Source organism: Salvia hispanica, chromosome 1 (assembly GCF_029641045.1).
Source record: "Salvia hispanica isolate PSC_SH4W2 chromosome 1, Shi_PSC_v1, whole genome shotgun sequence".
Taxonomy (NCBI): Eukaryota; Viridiplantae; Streptophyta; class Magnoliopsida; order Lamiales; family Lamiaceae; genus Salvia; species Salvia hispanica.
In genome coordinates, this window is record NC_142692.1 from 49,480,104 (window position 1) to 49,497,816 (window position 17,713).

Consider the following 17,713-nt stretch of genomic DNA (forward strand, 5'->3'; position numbering starts at 1 on the left):
TAGACACATTCATCTATATTTCCTCATTCTTAAAACAAAATTAGGGGTTTGCCCTAACTTGCATATACTCGTTCATTTTATCGCTTAGAAAAGCGGTAAGGAAGTCATCAACTTACAACTCTGTTCAAGAGCGTTTAGTCTAACGTACTTCTTAGGCATTCTATGTTCGCATGCGTTAGTCATTCCGTAACTTCCTAAAAAGTTCCTTAATCTATCATCATACTTCACATAATCGAGCATGTGTAACTGATAATACTTTAGCATTTGTCTCAAAGACATCCTTATGCTTAACAATTTAAACTTGAAATTCCATGATTCATAGGAAAAATGGAATTTACATGCTTTTCCTTGAAAACCCTGAATATTTTCACAATATCTTCAAAAAGAAATCATCATTTTTTTTTTTTTTTCAAGTTCTTTCATGAATAACTGAAAATTTTTCTGGTAAAAACTTCTTTCTTACCTCATTGCTGCAGTTGAACGTGACGAGTCGAGGTGTTGGGTCCTTTTAAGCTTTCCATTTTAGTACTATCCTAGTCTAGTACTATCATTCTCGACTAAGGCTTGAAAAGAAGGTTCTTGGGTCCAGAGCGAAAGAACGGTGCTCTGATACCACTCTGTCACGACCACAACTCCCTAGTGCTAGTGAGCGTAGCTATTTCGCGACTAAAAATTCTCAATAATCAAGGGACAACAATAAAAGGATGAAATCACTTAAATCAATAGTATCAAAGGCATATGGGTTCATAGTCAAAACGTGTTCAGAGTATCAAGACTAAGTTCATAGCTTTCTAGCACATAATTCTAGATTTGCAGCGGAAGAGTCCAAGACAAAATAGCACGTATGAAGACATGCTACTTTGGGTTACCTAACTACTTATTTAAAAGTCTTGTCCCAACACCTTCGCCTCCTCGTACACGTTCAACCTGCACATTTGAAAATAACATGCAGGGCTGAGTACTTGATATACTCAGTGGGCACATTGCCAAAATAGTTCTATCTTTAATTGTCAATGCCACAGTTGAGTGATCACGGGGTTTTACTTAAAGGACCCGTGTCACTAAATACTTTTCCTTTTGAAAAGACTTTGATTGCGCAATCACATAACATAGATATACCATATCTGAACCTTGTGTGAACCGGGAATGTGGCCACATTCCACGACGGTCACTGGACCGGCCAACCCCTTTTGTTAGCTCACGGTCCCCTTATGTGTACACTAGTCCGAGTAGGGTTTGCGGCCCTACTGGGACCCGAATTCGATTTAACTTGAATTGGCATAGCCAAGCAGATAGGTAATCATAAAACAAAACATGGCATGACAACATACTTGAGCAAAGATTCACATTTTCATACTGAAATCACGTTTGAAAGAATGCCCACCTGATATGCTTATTCTTCAATTTGATTATTCGCTTGGACCTCACTTGCCCTTGAGCAATTTATCCTTTGAAAAATAAATAGCGTAGCACGCTAATTAGTACTTGAACTATTTCTCCTTGGAAGGAATGCATGTACCCTATGGTATAGCACCTATGTCCTTAGTCTTGTCTTACATGATTTTCTTAGTTCTACCTCGGCTTCACTACTCTGTAAAACTTAATTATTCACTTTGCTAAGTCCGGAGAACTTCTATTTTCTTGAAAACAAATACTTGAGCATTTAATAAAGTATGGATTCTTGGAAAATTCACATTTAATAAAGTATGGATTCTTGGAAAATTCACATTTAAATCTTTCATTGAATTTTTCTTAAGGTGAGTCGCCTGCCGGTCGGTCCTTCGCGCCTTACTTTAATATGTTTCCATCTTTGAAAACTCGATAAATTTATTTGGGAATTAATTAATTAAGGTTCAAGCTCAAATTCCTTAAATTAATTCCAAGCTCACATAAATAATTCTCGGCTCAAATATTTAATCTCAGCCCAACTTCTCAATTAAAATTGGTCCATGCTCCATTCTCCTTTAAAACATTTAGGACCATTTCACCACTAATTCCATTGAGTCCATCTAACTAATTAAGTCAGCCACCACTTCAAATAATTACTAAAGCCCAACTAAAATAAATAAGGTGGCCCAATAAAGAAAAAAAAAGTGTCCAATTATGCTACTTCCTTCTCCATCGTCATTTCCCCCAAATTCCCTTTCCAATTAAAATCCCTAATCTAGAAATGAAGCGAAGCAGCGGCGCCTCCATCTTTTCCTCACGGTTCTTCGCCGTTTCAATCGATCGCCGAAATCCGATGGCGTATACTTTCTCCTCACGCCTCTCTCTTTCCTCCGTCGTCTCCGGTGAATCAACGCCCACCGTGATCCCTTTCTCCTCCGCGAATTAATTGGTGGAGAGGAGGCGTCGCCTCTCTCCCACGGCGTTGCCCTTGGTGAGCAGTCGTCCCCGGCGGCCGCCTTTCGCTGTTGCTCCAGCGGCGAAGTCACCAATCGAGGGGAAAGGCGCCTAGATCGTGGAACTCAGGTTCGTCATCGCGCCTACGTCGTCAGCCTCGGCGAGTGAAGCCGCTGACCGCCCCGCCTCGCCTCTGCTGCGTCGGCAATCGCTTCGTCGCCGGACAGCCTAAAGCTAAGTTCTTTATACAACTTCTTTTAATTTGTTTGGCAGTAGCTTATGTTTTGAGATGAAGTCTTGTACATGCTAATGTTGTGGGAATCTATGGAGCTCTATGTTCTCTAAGTTCTTGGCTAAACCATGTTGTTCTACAATGATGCAAGAGGGATTTGTTGAGGGGGTTACCTCTCGAACTTGTAGCTTGAATCTCTAGTTTCCAAAATTCTCAAAGTTTACTCTCTCTTTGAAGCTCCTATGGGTGTGGGAGTTGTCTGCAAGAACTCTGCAGAAACTCTACTCCAAGCCCTCACTCTCAAACTTGCCATTGTGGCTGAAAATTCAAAGTGTATGAGAAAGGGAGTTCGAATGTGGTGTGGAGTTATTTATAGGCGAAGTGTGGTGTACCCGTGAGGCCTTAAATGGTTGTTGTACCATTTGTTGTTATGCTGCAGCAAATCTCACTTTTAGAGATCACATTGCCTCTCCTTTATGGCTGCAACTTGGTATTTTATGGGTACCTAGTACTAGTTAGTAATTGGAATTGTTTGATTGTGCAGAGAAGCAGGTGGCTGTTGTGCCAAAGGAGCTGCAGGGCTGACTTGCCTCTTATGGTGATTCTTTGGTCATCTATAACTAAAGAAAAGTTGTCTCCATCCCTATGGTAAGAGCCCCTTTTGTTTTCTTTTGATCCTTAGTGGACAAAAACTGATCTCTACCTTGCAGGTCGAGAAAAACTTGGTTGCCAAGCTGCTGTCCGGGACAGCTTGATACCCCGGCCCAACGGCTGATCGGAAAACGGCCGCAACTTTCGGCCCGGAAAAAGAGACCCGATGCCATTTGTTCCATACACATTTATCTTTCCCTTTCTTTGTTTCCTTTATTGGAAGCCTTGTTCTAAGTATTGTAGTATTTTGAAGATTAGTTGTTCGTTTATTGAGTAAGAATTGCTATTCGAAAATTCCTGACATTCTACAATGTAAATTCCAATTGTTTAGTTCATTTGATTTTCACTTCAAGGTTTTTGTTTTGCGAACTATCAACACTAAGCATTAGTAAGTAATGAGTTCTTATTTAACACAACGAAGCAATAGAGCGAAGATTCTTTAGTTCGACATTAAACATCAACGAAAAGGATAATGAAAGAAGCGGGTATTACAAAAATTATACACTTTGGCTAATAATATTGTTTATATTTCTTGTACTTTTATAAGCCCAACAAAAATTAAAACAAGCGTGATCGATATATTAGATCAAGTATTGCACAAGATTGCGCAGTGCGAGACAAAAATGCACTAAAACAAATGCACCAAAAACAAGTAAAAAATTAGTTTTTTTTTCAAGTAAAAATGAATGGAGAGAATAAAGAAGAAGATGAAGAAGATAGAACCTGGTGGTTGTTCTCAAGAGACTGAAATTCTCTTCTAGATTGTTAGTTAGAATGTGAGAGATTTTTAAGTCAAAGACAACAATATTGGTTTATTGAATTTTTACAATGCAATGTGGAGTAAATGAATGATAACACGTATTAATTTTCTTTAATGAAAGAGTATAAAATAACGAAATATTTTTGTGGCCTCATTCAAGAAAAAGTTACTCTGCCTTTGACTAATATAATCATTAATTAATTTCTAACATTCTCAGCAATGCACCTCTAATCTGGAAGTGCATTGCCGGGAAATTGGAAGCCTTTAATTTCTCCGGAGATACATATTCCTCCACTCTTCTTCTCGACATATCCTTACCTTAACTAGGACGCTTACCTTTTTCAAACTCATCACTATATTTAGGAATGATGGAGGTTTTACTCAGGGTCAACCCAAGACGGCTTGACTGGGTTGAACTCTCTGCACTTCCTTCCTACAAATCATAAAAGGCAATTAAAATTATACACTTTGGCTAATAATATTGTTTATATTTCTTGTACTATTATAAGCCCGACAAAAATTAAAACAAGCGTGATCGATATATTTGATCAAGTATTGCACAAGATTGCGCAGTGCGAGACAAAAATGCACTAAAACAAATGCACCAAAAAAAGTAAAAAATTAGTTTTTTTTTTTCAAGTAAAAATGAATGGAGAGAATAAAGAAGAAGATGAAGAAGATAGAACCTGGTGGTTGATGGTGGTTGTTCTCAAGAGACTGAAATTCTCTTCTAGATTGTTAGTTAGGACGTGAGAGAATTTTAAGTTAAAGACAACAATATTTGCTTGTTGAATTTGTACAATGCAATGTGGAGTAAATGAATGATAACATGTATTAATCTTCTTTAAAGAAAGAGTATAAAAGACAGAAATATTTGTGTGACCTCATCCAAGAAAAAGTAACTCACCCTTTGACTAATATCATCATTAGTTAATTTCTAACATTGCAAGCAATGCACTTCTAATCTGGAGGTGCATTGCCTGGAAATTGGAGGCCTTTAATTTCACCGGAGATACATATTCCTCCACTCTTCTTCTCGGCATATCCTAACTTGAAACGAGAAGTTTCCCTTTTTTCAAACTCACCACCATATTTAGGAATGATGATGTTTTACTCAAGGTCAGCCCAAGACGGCTTGACTGGGATGAACTCTCTACCCTTCCTTCCTACAAATCATAAATTTCAATTAAAATAATACACTTTGGCTTATAATCTTGTTTTTATTTCTTGTACTATTATAAGCCTGACAAAAATTAAAACAAACGTGATTGATATCTTTTATCAGGTGTAGCATTGAACGCGGACCATTAACTTTTGCAAGTGTTAAAGTATAAAGTGAAAAAAAGGAATAATAGGAATGTATGGTTGGGAAAAGACATTATTCTTTTTATTTTTCGAATGTCGTTTGCAAATATTACACAATATTGCACAGTGTTAGCCAAAAATGGCGACGCGCGCTAAAACAAATGCACGAAATCAAGTAAAAAAATGAGTTTTTTTTTCAAGTAAAAATGAATGGACACGAGAAAGAAGAAGAAGACGAATTGTTCTCAGAGCATGAAGAGAGTGAAATCTTCTTCTAGATTGTTAGTTAGAGATAGCTGATTTGATTCTCATTTCTTATATTGGTCATCAACTCTGAAATTGGAAACCAATGTCGGCTCATGAACACTTTATTATTCATGGTATGCAAATATCATTGCCAAAGAGATAAAATTATTAATGGACAGTTTCATGGTTGGTGGAAGTGTGACGAGGGTTGCTGGCGCCCGCTTTCCCGTCGGCAGTGGTGTGTTGAGAATTACTGGATTTGCACGATATAGTTGGGCAAAATATTTCATTCATAAAAACATGTGTTAATGAAATAGCCCTATTTATAGATTAAGGACCCTAGGGTTGGTTCGACGTAACCTAGACATTCTGTAAAGAACAAACAAAAAGAAAAAACAAATGGAGCTTATAGTTTGGCCCGACTCAACAAGGAAAATAAAATAGTCCAAAAATACTGAAATAACTAAACATGGAAATAAGTACTAAAATAACTTGCTACTTCTACTTTCCGCTGTAATCCTGATATATCTCGGGTGGTTTGATATTCTTCCGCGGCCTCAGCTTCCTAGTGCCCGGCAGATCCGCCTTGTCTTGCTCCTCCACCGGCCTGCTTGCATCGGCCGTCACTTATTCCTCTGCATCTAACTCCGGCTCTTCCTCATTCCTTGTGCCCTCTCCGGCTGTCATCGAGGCACATTGTCCCACCCTCCAAAGTGTATACAAATCAGCACATACAATAGTCCTACCAAACGCAGATATTTGTATCACTCTCACTCCCATGGCGGTATGTAAAAATTGGGGGAGGCGGAAGTTTCACCGGGAAAGGGAGGCAGAGAGTTATCGGCGAAATGGTGCTGCCCCATTAGGAGAGTTTGAACATCCATCATGTTGAGGCTCGGGTCAGGGTAGAGCTGAGGTTGAGGGGGCATCATCCTCTGAGCACTCATACGCATTCACATTGTATTGAGGCTGTGCACCAAACCCCAACCCTAATCCATTGTTGGAGGGTGCTGCAGCCACCCCAAAGTCAATCATCCCTCCATTTGGATAATAACCAGCCCAAGATGGTGTCCCCACGTCCATTGTTGGTAGTGGAGGATACGGGTAGCTGTTGAAGTCGAGCGAGAAGGGCACGAACATGTCCGGATTGAAAAATGGAGAGGCGTGGCTTGGGAACAGCATCTTGGCCAATGCACACAGGCGCACATCGGATTGCAGAAGTTTCTCGCAGTGTTTGTCCAGCACACCTGGTGAGAACATCAGAGAGTGTATCCTGAGAAAGCAAGAGTGATGTATGATATCCATTAGTGTTAGAGTAGAGGAATCATTAGTGTTAGAGCAGAGGAATCACTCGCGAACATTTTATGCACATTTTATGTAATGAACATTTTTGCACATGTAATAAATGTTGTATAAACTGATAATAAACATGTAACGGACTATCCCTTATAATGAACATTATATGCATAATGTATTCACTCTAAGAGGGCAGTTCATTACATGTACATTTACAAGTGCATAAAATGTTCGTGATTTGTAAGAATTAGTTTGTATTTTACCTCCAATTGGGAGCTTGGCCTTCTGTGAAATCATCGGACTTCTGCCAAAGGGTGTGCTTTATTGGTTGAGGGTTGATTTCGTGGAAGAACATCGGGAGCTGGTTCAGCTTCACAAAAAAACAACCAGTTTTATCTCATCTCTTGCACAAAGTAAAAAGGAAATAATAAAAATGAGTTTAAGAGAGAGAAGAAAACCTCGATTTCGAGAATGCCGGGGAGACCTTCGGGTAGGGAAATCCTTATGGCAGAGATATCAGACCACGATATTTCGAGCTTTCTCTTGAGAGCTCCATGAAGCACCTCCCACACCATTTTGCGCTTCGCGTAGTAAAATTTGGCGGTGACGTCGCCTTCATTCTTAGTCACGTCCGGAGATGCATATTCCTCCACTCTTCTTCTCGGCATATCCTTACCGAGAACGGGATGCTTCCCTCTGTTCAAACTCATCTGCACCAGATTTAGGAATGATGGAGTTTTACTCAGGGTCAGCCCAAGAGGGCTTGATTGGGATGAACTCTCTGCACTTCCTTCCTACAAATCCAAAAAGGCTATTGATATTATACACATTGGCTAACAATCTTGTTTTTATTTTTTGTAATATTTTAAGCCCGAAAAAATTAAAACACACGTGATCGACATATTTCATCTGGTGTGGAATCATACTCGACCATTAACTTTTGCAAGTATTGTATAAAGTTAAAAAAAAAAAGGGAAAAAAGGATTGTATGGTTGGGAAAAGACATAATCTCATATCTATTTTTTTTCAAATGTGGTTTGCAAGTATTGCACAATGTTGTGCGTGCGAACCAAAGATGGCGGCGCGCGCTAAAACAAATGCACAAAAATAAGTATAAAAAATGAGGTTTTTTTTTTGGTGATATCTTATTTCATCTAAAAATGAATAGAACCAAAAATGAAGATGATGATGAAGGAAGAACCTGGTGATTGTTCTCATAGTATGTAGAGAGTGAAATACTCTTCAAGCCACCGGAATCTTCTCCAGAGAAGCCATCATGATTTGCAGTTTGAAAATCATGAGTTGGAAAATAGGCTTCACTATCACTCCAAAAAACACTCTCATCACTATCACCCATATTTAATTTCTAACTAGCAAGCTTGTTGTTGATTTTCTTGTGTTATGAATATACATGTTGTAGTACGATATATATAGGCAGAGGGCGACTAAGGGAGTGATGAGAAACCGCAAAGAAAGCAATGGGCTCACTGTTTGACTTATGATTATGAGCCAACAACATTATCTTTTGGTGGTAAAGAAAACATAAAAACTAGGGATATATATTGCTATCTCTTTAAATATTGCTATCGGCCAATTTTTAATTAGGCTAATTTGAGATAAATTTATTGTAATAGCTAGGGAAAATTTATATGAATTGTAGTTCATTTTCATAAATTATACTAATAAAGTTATCTTAAGACTAATTGAGGTCAATTTGATCATGTGATCGAAGGATTATTCGAATCGGTTGTCGTGTGTATCATTATGGTATGGAATGAAGTTGTCGCGTATAGCGTCATGGTACAGAATGGTTTTAAAACATATAAAGTGTACTTTTATGTTATTTGTCGCGACTCGTAGGAATATTACCCTTTCATTTTACGTGTACCAAATTAAAATAAGAGCAATATATATTTATTCGTATCAAAATGGTTATAATATTTTGAAATTAAGTTGATAGGTAAAATAAGAAGAATAAATTTATTCTTATCAAAATTGATTATAATTCATTGAAATTATATTGATAGATAACACTTCTTTCTTTTATATATTTTTCATTATTAAATCTCATTTTTCTTTAATTGGGGTTCATTTGACCCAAGGAACTTGTCACAACCGCACTTTCTAAGGATAGAGAGCTCGGTTGATCGCGACTAGGGGAAGATGAAAGAAGCGGGGAAGAAAGGGGGAAAACGGTGGCACAACTGAACTTGAACTGAAATAACTTGGAATAATATAAATATCAGAGTGCATAATACAGAGAATGTAAACTCGACTTTTAATTTGCAGCGGAAGAATCAAGAGCAGATGACATCGTGTATGGAGACACGACGCATCCAAGTACTATTCTATTGAAGGATCTTCATTTGTCTATGCTCAACACCGCCCGCCGTCATCACTGCTCAACCTGCACATTTTTAAAACATATGCAGGGCTGAGTACTTGGTGTACTCAGTGGACACGTGCCGAAATATATTTTACTGAAAAGAAAACTGGTTTTGTCAAGCCAATACTGAGTGAGCTCGGGGTTTTTATCTTAAAAGGCCCGAGGACACTAAAAGCATTTTCTAAGTAAAATCTTTGATTGTAGTCTATTTTTCCTGGAACTAATGTCATATCTGAACTAACTCCTGGTGAATCGGAATGTATGGGCTCGTCCCACTTATAAACCCGCATTCACTAATTCCTGGTGAACCGAAATTCACGAACTCCTGGTCTAGTAGGGACGTCGCCCTTGCTAGACAAACAGATAGGCAAAGTTCAAAACAAAACTTGGCAAGACAGAACATACTGATAACTTAGACAAAAACATACTGAGAACTTAAATAACTGAAAGTATACACTTAAACTGAGAATGTAAATAACTGGAAGCATTCATACTTCAAAACATACTGGGAACATAAATAACTCAAAGCATATCATATAAGGCTCACGTAATATCATTTCACAATAGCACTTTTCATACAAACTGTACTTTAAACATATAGCCCACAATTATATGTAGGATAGGAAAGCCCACATAAAAACAGTTTAGTTCGAAAGCCCACGTAAAATACTTCTCGTAAAGAACTGTACTGTAAATAGAAAGCCCACGTAAAATACTTCTCGTAAAGAACTGTACTGTAGATAGAAAGCCCACCTAATCATATCTTAAATAGAAAGCTCGTAAAATACTTAGTTACGAAAGCCCACATAAAATACTTCTCGTAAAGAACTGTACTGTAAATAGAAAGCCCACATAATCATATCTTAAATAGAAAGCTCGTAAAATACTTAGTTACGAAAGCCCACGTAAAATACTTCTCGTAAAGAACTGTACTGTAAATAGAAAGCCCACCTAATCATATCTTAAATAGAAAGCTCGTAAAATACTTAGTTACGAAAGCCCACGTAAAATACTTCTCGTAAAGAACTGTACTGTAAATAGAAAGCCCACATAATCATATCTTAAATAGAAAGCTCGTAAAATACTTACTTACGAAAGCCCACGTAAAATACTTCTCGTAAAGAACTGTACCGTAAATAGAAAGCCCACCTAATCATATCTTAAATAGAAAGCTCGTAAAATACTTAGTAACGAAAGCCCACGTAAAATACTTCTCGTAAAGAACTGTACTGTAAATAGAAAGCCCACATAATCATATCTTAAATAGAAAGCTCGTAAAATACTTAGTTACGAAAGCCCACGTAAAATACTTCTCGTAAAGAACTGTACTGTAAATAGAAAGCCCATAGAAAGCTCGTAAAATACTTAGTTACGAAAGCCCACGTAAAATACTTATCGTAAAGAACTGTACTGTAAATAGAAAGCCCACCTTGTTCGCTTAATTTCCTTTAATTGAATTTCTCGCTCTGATCTTAACTTGCGGAGATAGTCCTTTGTGAAAAACATAAACATAAAAACATACTAATTAGACTCGAGACAAAATCTCATACTTAGGAATGCATGCCCTAATTAATTTCTTTTATTCTTTGCTTACTACTTGGAAAATTCTAGAACTTGCCCATTAATTAAATCGGGAAATTTAATTAATAGCATTTCTTTCATAAACTTGATTATTTTCATGACTTGAGAACGTCGTTTTCCTTTTCTGGCGTCTCTAAATTTTCTACCGATTAAAAGTCAGCCCATTTTTTAAACAACCTTGGCTCAATATTTAAGTCCTCCTTGGCCCCTTTAAATAATTAATTAGCCCTCTAGCCCAAGTCACTAACTAATTAAATGATGGCCCAAACTCCTTAATTTATCACTTCCGGCCCAAATCAATTAATTAAAATTGGAGTCAACCCAAACATATACTCCCTTCCAACGTGACTTCTCTCTTCTCAATTTTAGTCAGAATCCCTAAATTTCAGAACAGCAGCAGTGCCTCTCTTCTCCGGCGAAAATCGCCGCTACCTCGACGGGATCTCGGAGTCCCGTCAGCGGATACTCCCTCCTCCATCGTGTTCTCTCCCTCCGTCGAGTTCGGAGGAGTCCTCGGCTGCTCGACGAGCAGGGCTGCCGCCTGCTGCGTCGCTCGGCGACGGCTCCAGTGGACCAGCCATCGCCGCCTTTCCTCTCCGGCGATATCGCCGCCGACGGTTCGCGTTGCTGCTCCGGCAGAGTCATCAATTGAGGGGAAAGGCATCGCCTTTCTCCCTCCGACTCTTTCTCCGTCGTGCGTGGAACTCCGGGGTCGTCATCGCCCTTTTCTTCGGAGCGCCGGCAACAGCTTACGCTGCCTCGCGCTGCTGCCCCTGTCAGCTCTCCGGAGCTCCGTCATCACCCGACTCCCGCCGGACAGCCCCATATACTAAGCTAAGCCTTCTATCCAGTTTGCTACTTAACATAATTATGTTCGATGTTTGGGCTGTAGCTATGTGATGTTATTACTTGGTGGTTTGGCTAGTTCACAGTGGTGCATTATTTGGTTTCTGTTTCATTTGAAAGCTATGTTATTGAACTCTAAAATTTCTGTGTTCCTGAGCATCTATGGTTTCTAAGTTTTAAAGATGTGGGATTTCTAACGTGATGCAAAGGGTGGTGTTGGGAGATTACCTTGGCGTGGTGATTCCTCTTGGTTACCGGGCTGCCCTCTCGCACAGCCACTGCCTTCCTCCCTCGTTACTCCTCCGTCATTTGTGGATTTTTTGGGAGTCTAAAATGGTGGGGGGGAGGATGGAACTGGCTATTATACGTGTATATATAGGCTTAAAATCTGCTTGGTTGTTGGGATTTTGGTAGAGGGATGAGTGCAGAGAGAAATCTGCTCTCTTGGCTTCTTCTTGCTTAGACCTTAATGGAGTTTGTTTTCTTGTTGCAGCTCCTGCCACATTTTAGGATTTGGTCAAGATTTTGATTAGGGACCACCCAGCTCTTCCTTGGCTCTTTATAAACTACTTTTGACATTTTGTGTAGATGTACTCATCTTCAATAACTCCTCCTTGTTTGAATGCTGCAGGTTCGCAGGCTGTTGGAAAAAAAAACATGGCTGTCTCATCTCTACTTTGCAGGTTGGCAGGGGACTTGGGCTGCCAAGCTGCTGTCCGAGACGGGCTTGATGCCTCGGGCCCAACGGGCTGATCGGATAGGGCCAACTTATTGGGCTTAAAAAGGGCGTGATGCGGTTCACAAGATTAGGCCCATTGTTTATAGTCTTGTGATTATAGTCATGATCTTTCTTTCTCAAACTCATAAATTTATGCACTAAATTTTGTATAATCTGAAACTTGTTCTTGATCCATTATTTATCTTGTGCTTAACTTCTCTTGTATTAAACGAAATTTGAAAATACTCTTGATCAATCTTAAATGTCCAATTCTCCTTTGATCGCCTTAATGATTATCTGTAAAAAATTTTGTCTAGCCATTCGGCGTCTCTTCTATAAGATCTTAAAAGATGTCAAAAACTTGGGGTGTTACATTCTACCCACCTTAATAAAAATTTCGTCCTGAAATTTGGTTACGTCCTTTAAATCGTTTTATATTTCTCCTTAATCTCATTCCAATCCTCATGTAGCCTCTTCTTGTCTGCGGTGTTTTCCTAACACACCTTTACTGAAGGAATCGACCAATCCTTAACTCTTGTGCCCATCGGCCAAAAATTTACTTCAAGCTTCTCTTCATAGCTCTAGTCTATTTTTTTTTTTTTTTTTTCTGATCTCCTCTTTAGTTCTTTCTCATATTTTACTCTTGATATTCTCATCGTTTTTATCGCTCGGGAAAGCGGTAGTGATCTTGGAAATTATTCCAACAAGTTCGAGGTCGAACCACGTTCTAGTAGGCATGCATCCTAAGACACTCTATGTTCTGAAAGAAACGTCTAAGTTCTCTATTCTATAGGTCTCACTGTTTGAGAACTTGACTCATAAAAGATATCTTGTACTTTTCAACTCTTTAACTGAGAGTAAACATCACTGTAGAAAAACTTTTTAACTTTCACTTTGCAAATCAAAACTATTTTTCTCACTTTAAATCTCAAAAATTTTAACTGGAGAAACTAATCATAATTTCTCAAAATTCAAAACTCACTATTTTCCATTTTAAACTGAAAATTGAAAACTGTTCCACAATGGGAATTTACTTCCTATACTGCATAAAACTTTTTCATATCTCTCTTTTCTTTTTCAAAAAGTAAAGTTACCTCCATTCCTGGTTGGGCGTGATGAGTCGGGGTGTTGAGCCTTCGACGTTTACATATTAGTCTAGAGGTACGATTCTAGACTAAGACTGAAATAAGACTCTTGGGTCCAGAGCAGGAAGAAATTGCTCTGATACCACTCTGTCACGACCGCACTTTCTAAGGATAGAGAGCTCGGTTGATCGCGACTAGGGGAGGATGAAAGAAGCGGGGAAGAAAGGAGGAAAACGGTGGCACAACTGAACTTGAACTGAAATAACTTTGAATAATATAAATATCAGAGTGCATAATACAGAGAATGTAAACTCGACTTTTAATTTGCAGCGGAAGAGTCAAGAGCAGATGACATCGTGTATGGAGACACGACGCATCCAAGTACTATTCTATTGAAGGATCTTCATTTGTCTGTGCTCAACACCGCCCGCCGTCATCACTGCTCAACCTGCACATTTTTAAAACATATGCAGGGCTGAGTACTTGGTGTACTCAGTGGACACGTGCCGAAATATATTTTACTGAAAAGAAAACTGGTTTTGTCAAGCCAATACTGAGTGAGCTCGGGGTTTTTATCTTAAAAGGCCCGAGGACACTAAAAGCATTTTCTAAGTAAAATCTTTGATTGTAGTCTATTTTTCCTGGAACTAATGCCATATCTGAACTAACTCCTGGTGAATCGGAATGTATGGGCTCGTCCCACTTACAAACCCGCATTCACTAATTCCTGGTGAACCGAAATTCACGAACTTCTGGTCTAGTAGGGACGTCGCCCTTGCTAGACAAACAGATAGGCAAAGTTCAAAACAAAACTTGGCAAGACAGAAGATACTGATAACTTAGACAAAAACATACTGAGAACTTAAATAACTGAAAGCATTCACTTAAACTGAGAATGTAAATAACTGGAAGCATTCATACTTCAAAACATACTGGGAACATAAATAACTCAAAGCATATCATATAAGGCTCACGTAATATCATTTCACAATAGCACTTTTCATACAAACTGTACTTTAAACATATAGCCCACAATTATATGTAGGATAGGAAAGCCCACATAAAAACAGTTTAGTTCGGAAGCCCACGTAAAATACTTTTCGTAAAGAACTGTACTGTAAATAGAAAGCCCACATAAAATACTTCTCGTAAAGAACTGTACTATAAATAGAAAGCCCACGTAAAATACTTCTCGTAAAGAACTGTACTGTAGATAGAAAGCCCACCTAATCATATCTTAAATAGAAAGCTCGTAAAATACTTAGTTACGAAAGCCCACGTAAAATACTTCTCGTAAAGAACTGTACTGTAAATAGAAAGCCCACGTAATCATATCTTAAATAGAAAGCTCGTAAAATACTTAGTTGCGAAAGCCCACGTAAAATACTTATCGTAAAGAACTGTACTGTAAATAGAAAGCCCACCTAATCATATCTTAAATAGAAAGCTCGTAAAATACTTAGTTACGAAAGCCCACGTAAAATACTTCTCGTAAAGAACTGTACTGTAAATAGAAAGCCCACATAATCATATCTTAAATAGAAAGCTCGTAAAATACTTACTTACGAAAGCCCACGTAAAATACTTCTCGTAAAGAACTGTACTGTAAATAGAAAGCCCACCTAATCATATCTTAAATAGAAAGCTCTTAAAATACTTAGTTACGAAAGCCCACGTAAAATACTTCTCGTAAAGAACTGTACTGTAAATAGAAAGCCCACATAATCATATCTTAAATAGAAAGCTCGTAAAATACTTAGTTACGAAAGCCCACGTAAAATACTTCTCGTAAAGAACTGTACTGTAAATAGAAAGCCCACATAATCATATCTTAAATAGAAAGCTCGTAAAATACTTAGTTACGAAAGCCCACGTAAAATACTTCTCGTAAAGAACTGTACTGTAAATAGAAAGCCCACATAATCATATCTTAAACAGAAAGCTCGTAAAATACTTAGTTACGAAAGCCCACGTAAAATACTTCTCGTAAAGAACTGTACTGTAAATAGAAAGCCCACCTTGTTCGCTTAATTTCCTTTAATTGAATTTCTCGCTCTGGTCTTAACTTGCGGAGATAGTCCTTTGTGAAAAACATAAACATAAAAACATACTAATTAGACTCGAGACAAAATCTCATACTTAGGAATGCATGCCCTAATTAATTTGTTTTATTCTTTACTTACTACTTGGAAAATTCTAGAACTTGCACATTAATTAAATCAAGAAATTTAATTAATAGCATTTCTTTCATAAACTTGATTATTTTCATGACTTGAGAACGTCGTTTCCCTTTTCTGGCGTCTCTAAATTTTCTACCGATTAAAAGTCAGCCCATTTCTTAAACAACCTTGGCTCAATATTTAAGTCCACCTTGGCCCCTTTAAATAATTAATTAGCCCTCTGGCCCAAGTCACTAACTAATTAAATGATGGCCCAAACTCCTTAATTTATCACTTCCGGCCCAAATCAATTAATTAAAATTGGAGTCAACCCAAACATATACTCCCTTCCAACGTGACTTCTCTCTTCTCAATTTTAGTCAAAATCCCTAAATTTCAGAACAGCAGCAGTGCCTCTCTTCTCCGGCGAAAATCGCCGCTACCTCGACGAGATCTCGGAGTCCCGTCAGCGGATACTCCCTCCTCCATCGTGTTCTCTCCCTCCGTCGAGTGCGGAGGAGTCCTCGGCTGCTCGTCGAGCAGGGCTGCCGCCTGCTGCGTCGCTCGGGGACGGCTCCAGTGGACCAGCCATCGCCGCCTTTCCTCTCCGGCGATATCGCCGCCGACGGTTCGCGTTGCTGCTCCGGCAGAGTCATCAATTGAGGGGAAAGGCATCGCCTTTCTCCCTCCGTCTCTTTCTCCGTCGTTCGTGGAACTCCGGGGTCGTCATCGCCCTTTTCTTCGGAGCGCCGGCAACAGCTTACGCTGCCTCGCGCTGCTGCCCCTGTCAGCTCTCCGGAGCTCCGTCATCACCCGACCCCCGCCGGACAGCCCCATATACTAAGCTAAGCCTTCTATCCAGTTTGCTACTTAACATAATTATGTTCGATGTTTGGGCTGTAGCTATGTGATGTTATTACTTGGTGGTTTGGCTAGTTCACAGTGGTGCATTATTTGGTTTCTGTTTCATTTGAAAGCTATGTTATTGAACTCTAAAATTTCTGTGTTCCTGAGCATCTATGGTTTCTAAGTTTTAAAGATGTGGGATTTCTAACGTGATGCAAAGGGTGGTGTTGGGAGATTACCTTGGCGTGGTGATTCCTCTTGGTTACCGGGCTGCCCTCTCGCACAGCCACTGCCTTCCTCCCTCGTTACTCCTCCGTCATTTGTGGATTTTTTGGGAGTCTAAAATGGTGGGGGGGAGGATGGAACTGGCTATTATACGTGTATATATAGGCTTAAAATCTGCTTGGTTGTTGGGATTTTGGTAGAGGGATGAGTGCAGAGAGAAATCTGCTCTCTTGGCTTCTTCTTGCTTAGACCTTAATGGAGTTTGTTTTCTTGTTGCAGCTCCTGCCACATTTTAGGATTTGGTCAAGATTTTGATTAGGGACCACCCAGCTCTTCCTTGGCTCTTTATAAACTACTTTTGACATTTTGTGTAGATGTACTCATCTTCAATAACTCCTCCTTGTTTGAATGCTGCAGGTTCGCAGGCTGTTGGAAAAAAAAACATGGCTGTCTCATCTCTACTTTGCAGGTTGGCAGGGGACTTGGGCTGCCAAGCTGCTGTCCGAGACGGGCTTGATGCCTCGGGCCCAACGGGCTGATCGGATAGGGCCAACTTATTGGGCTTAAAAAGGGCGTGATGCGGTTCACAAGATTAGGCCCATTGTTTATAGTCTTGTGATTATAGTCATGATCTTTCTTTCTCAAACTCATAAATTTATGCACTAAATTTTGTATAATCTGAAACTTGTTCTTGATCCATTATTTATCTTGTGCTTAACTTCTCTTGTATTAAACGAAATTTGAAAATACTCTTGATCAATCTTAAATGTCCAATTCTCCTTTGATCGCCTTAACGATTATCTGTAAAAAAATTTGTCTAGCCATTCGGCGTCTCTTCTATAAGATCTTAAAAGATGTCAAAAACTTGGGGTGTTACAGAACTTTAATGTATACTCCCTCTTTCCCACTTTAGGTGTCCCGATTTATCACTTTGGGGTGTCCCAATTTAGGAGTCCCGATTGGAATATTCCATAAATGGTATTAGGTCCCATATTCCATTAACATTTTTCCACTCACATTTTATTATAAAATTA

The 17,713-nt window shown here is 38.9% G+C and overlaps 1 protein-coding gene and 6 long non-coding RNA genes across 7 annotated transcripts; 3 read left to right on the top strand and 4 right to left on the bottom strand.

Moving 5' to 3' along the window:
• Nucleotides 1-697: 697 nt before the first annotated feature.
• LOC148934052 (uncharacterized) lies at nucleotides 698-2,000 on the bottom strand. The gene is made up of 2 exons (XR_016134914.1): nucleotides 1,385-2,000; nucleotides 698-927 (listed from the first exon to the last, which is right to left on the bottom strand). It is a non-coding gene; the product is annotated as an uncharacterized LOC148934052 (long non-coding RNA).
• A 153-nt stretch (nucleotides 2,001-2,153) lies between these two features.
• Nucleotides 2,154-3,578, top strand: LOC148934053 (uncharacterized). The gene is made up of 2 exons (XR_016134913.1): nucleotides 2,154-3,223; nucleotides 3,286-3,578. It is a non-coding gene; the product is annotated as an uncharacterized LOC148934053 (long non-coding RNA).
• A 2,228-nt stretch (nucleotides 3,579-5,806) lies between these two features.
• On the bottom strand, nucleotides 5,807-8,453 carry LOC148934054 (uncharacterized). Its single transcript, XM_089063485.1, has 4 exons — nucleotides 8,035-8,453; nucleotides 7,292-7,627; nucleotides 7,097-7,203; nucleotides 5,807-6,810 (listed from the first exon to the last, which is right to left on the bottom strand). Exons 1-4 carry the CDS (start codon nucleotides 8,188-8,190, stop codon nucleotides 6,438-6,440), a joined length of 972 nt encoding a protein of 323 aa, XP_088919611.1. The 5' UTR covers nucleotides 8,191-8,453; the 3' UTR covers nucleotides 5,807-6,437.
• A 590-nt stretch (nucleotides 8,454-9,043) lies between these two features.
• LOC148934055 (uncharacterized) lies at nucleotides 9,044-12,278 on the bottom strand. Its single transcript, XR_016134920.1, has 3 exons — nucleotides 11,875-12,278; nucleotides 10,649-10,710; nucleotides 9,044-9,240 (listed from the first exon to the last, which is right to left on the bottom strand). It is a non-coding gene; the product is annotated as an uncharacterized LOC148934055 (long non-coding RNA).
• Nucleotides 11,150-12,642, top strand: LOC148934056 (uncharacterized). The gene is made up of 2 exons (XR_016134928.1): nucleotides 11,150-11,633; nucleotides 12,278-12,642. It is a non-coding gene; the product is annotated as an uncharacterized LOC148934056 (long non-coding RNA).
• A 685-nt stretch (nucleotides 12,643-13,327) lies between these two features.
• On the bottom strand, nucleotides 13,328-17,097 carry LOC148934057 (uncharacterized). Its single transcript, XR_016134926.1, has 3 exons — nucleotides 16,694-17,097; nucleotides 15,468-15,529; nucleotides 13,328-13,897 (listed from the first exon to the last, which is right to left on the bottom strand). It is a non-coding gene; the product is annotated as an uncharacterized LOC148934057 (long non-coding RNA).
• On the top strand, nucleotides 15,820-17,461 carry LOC148934058 (uncharacterized). The gene is made up of 2 exons (XR_016134927.1): nucleotides 15,820-16,452; nucleotides 17,097-17,461. It is a non-coding gene; the product is annotated as an uncharacterized LOC148934058 (long non-coding RNA).
• Nucleotides 17,462-17,713: the final 252 nt, after the last annotated feature.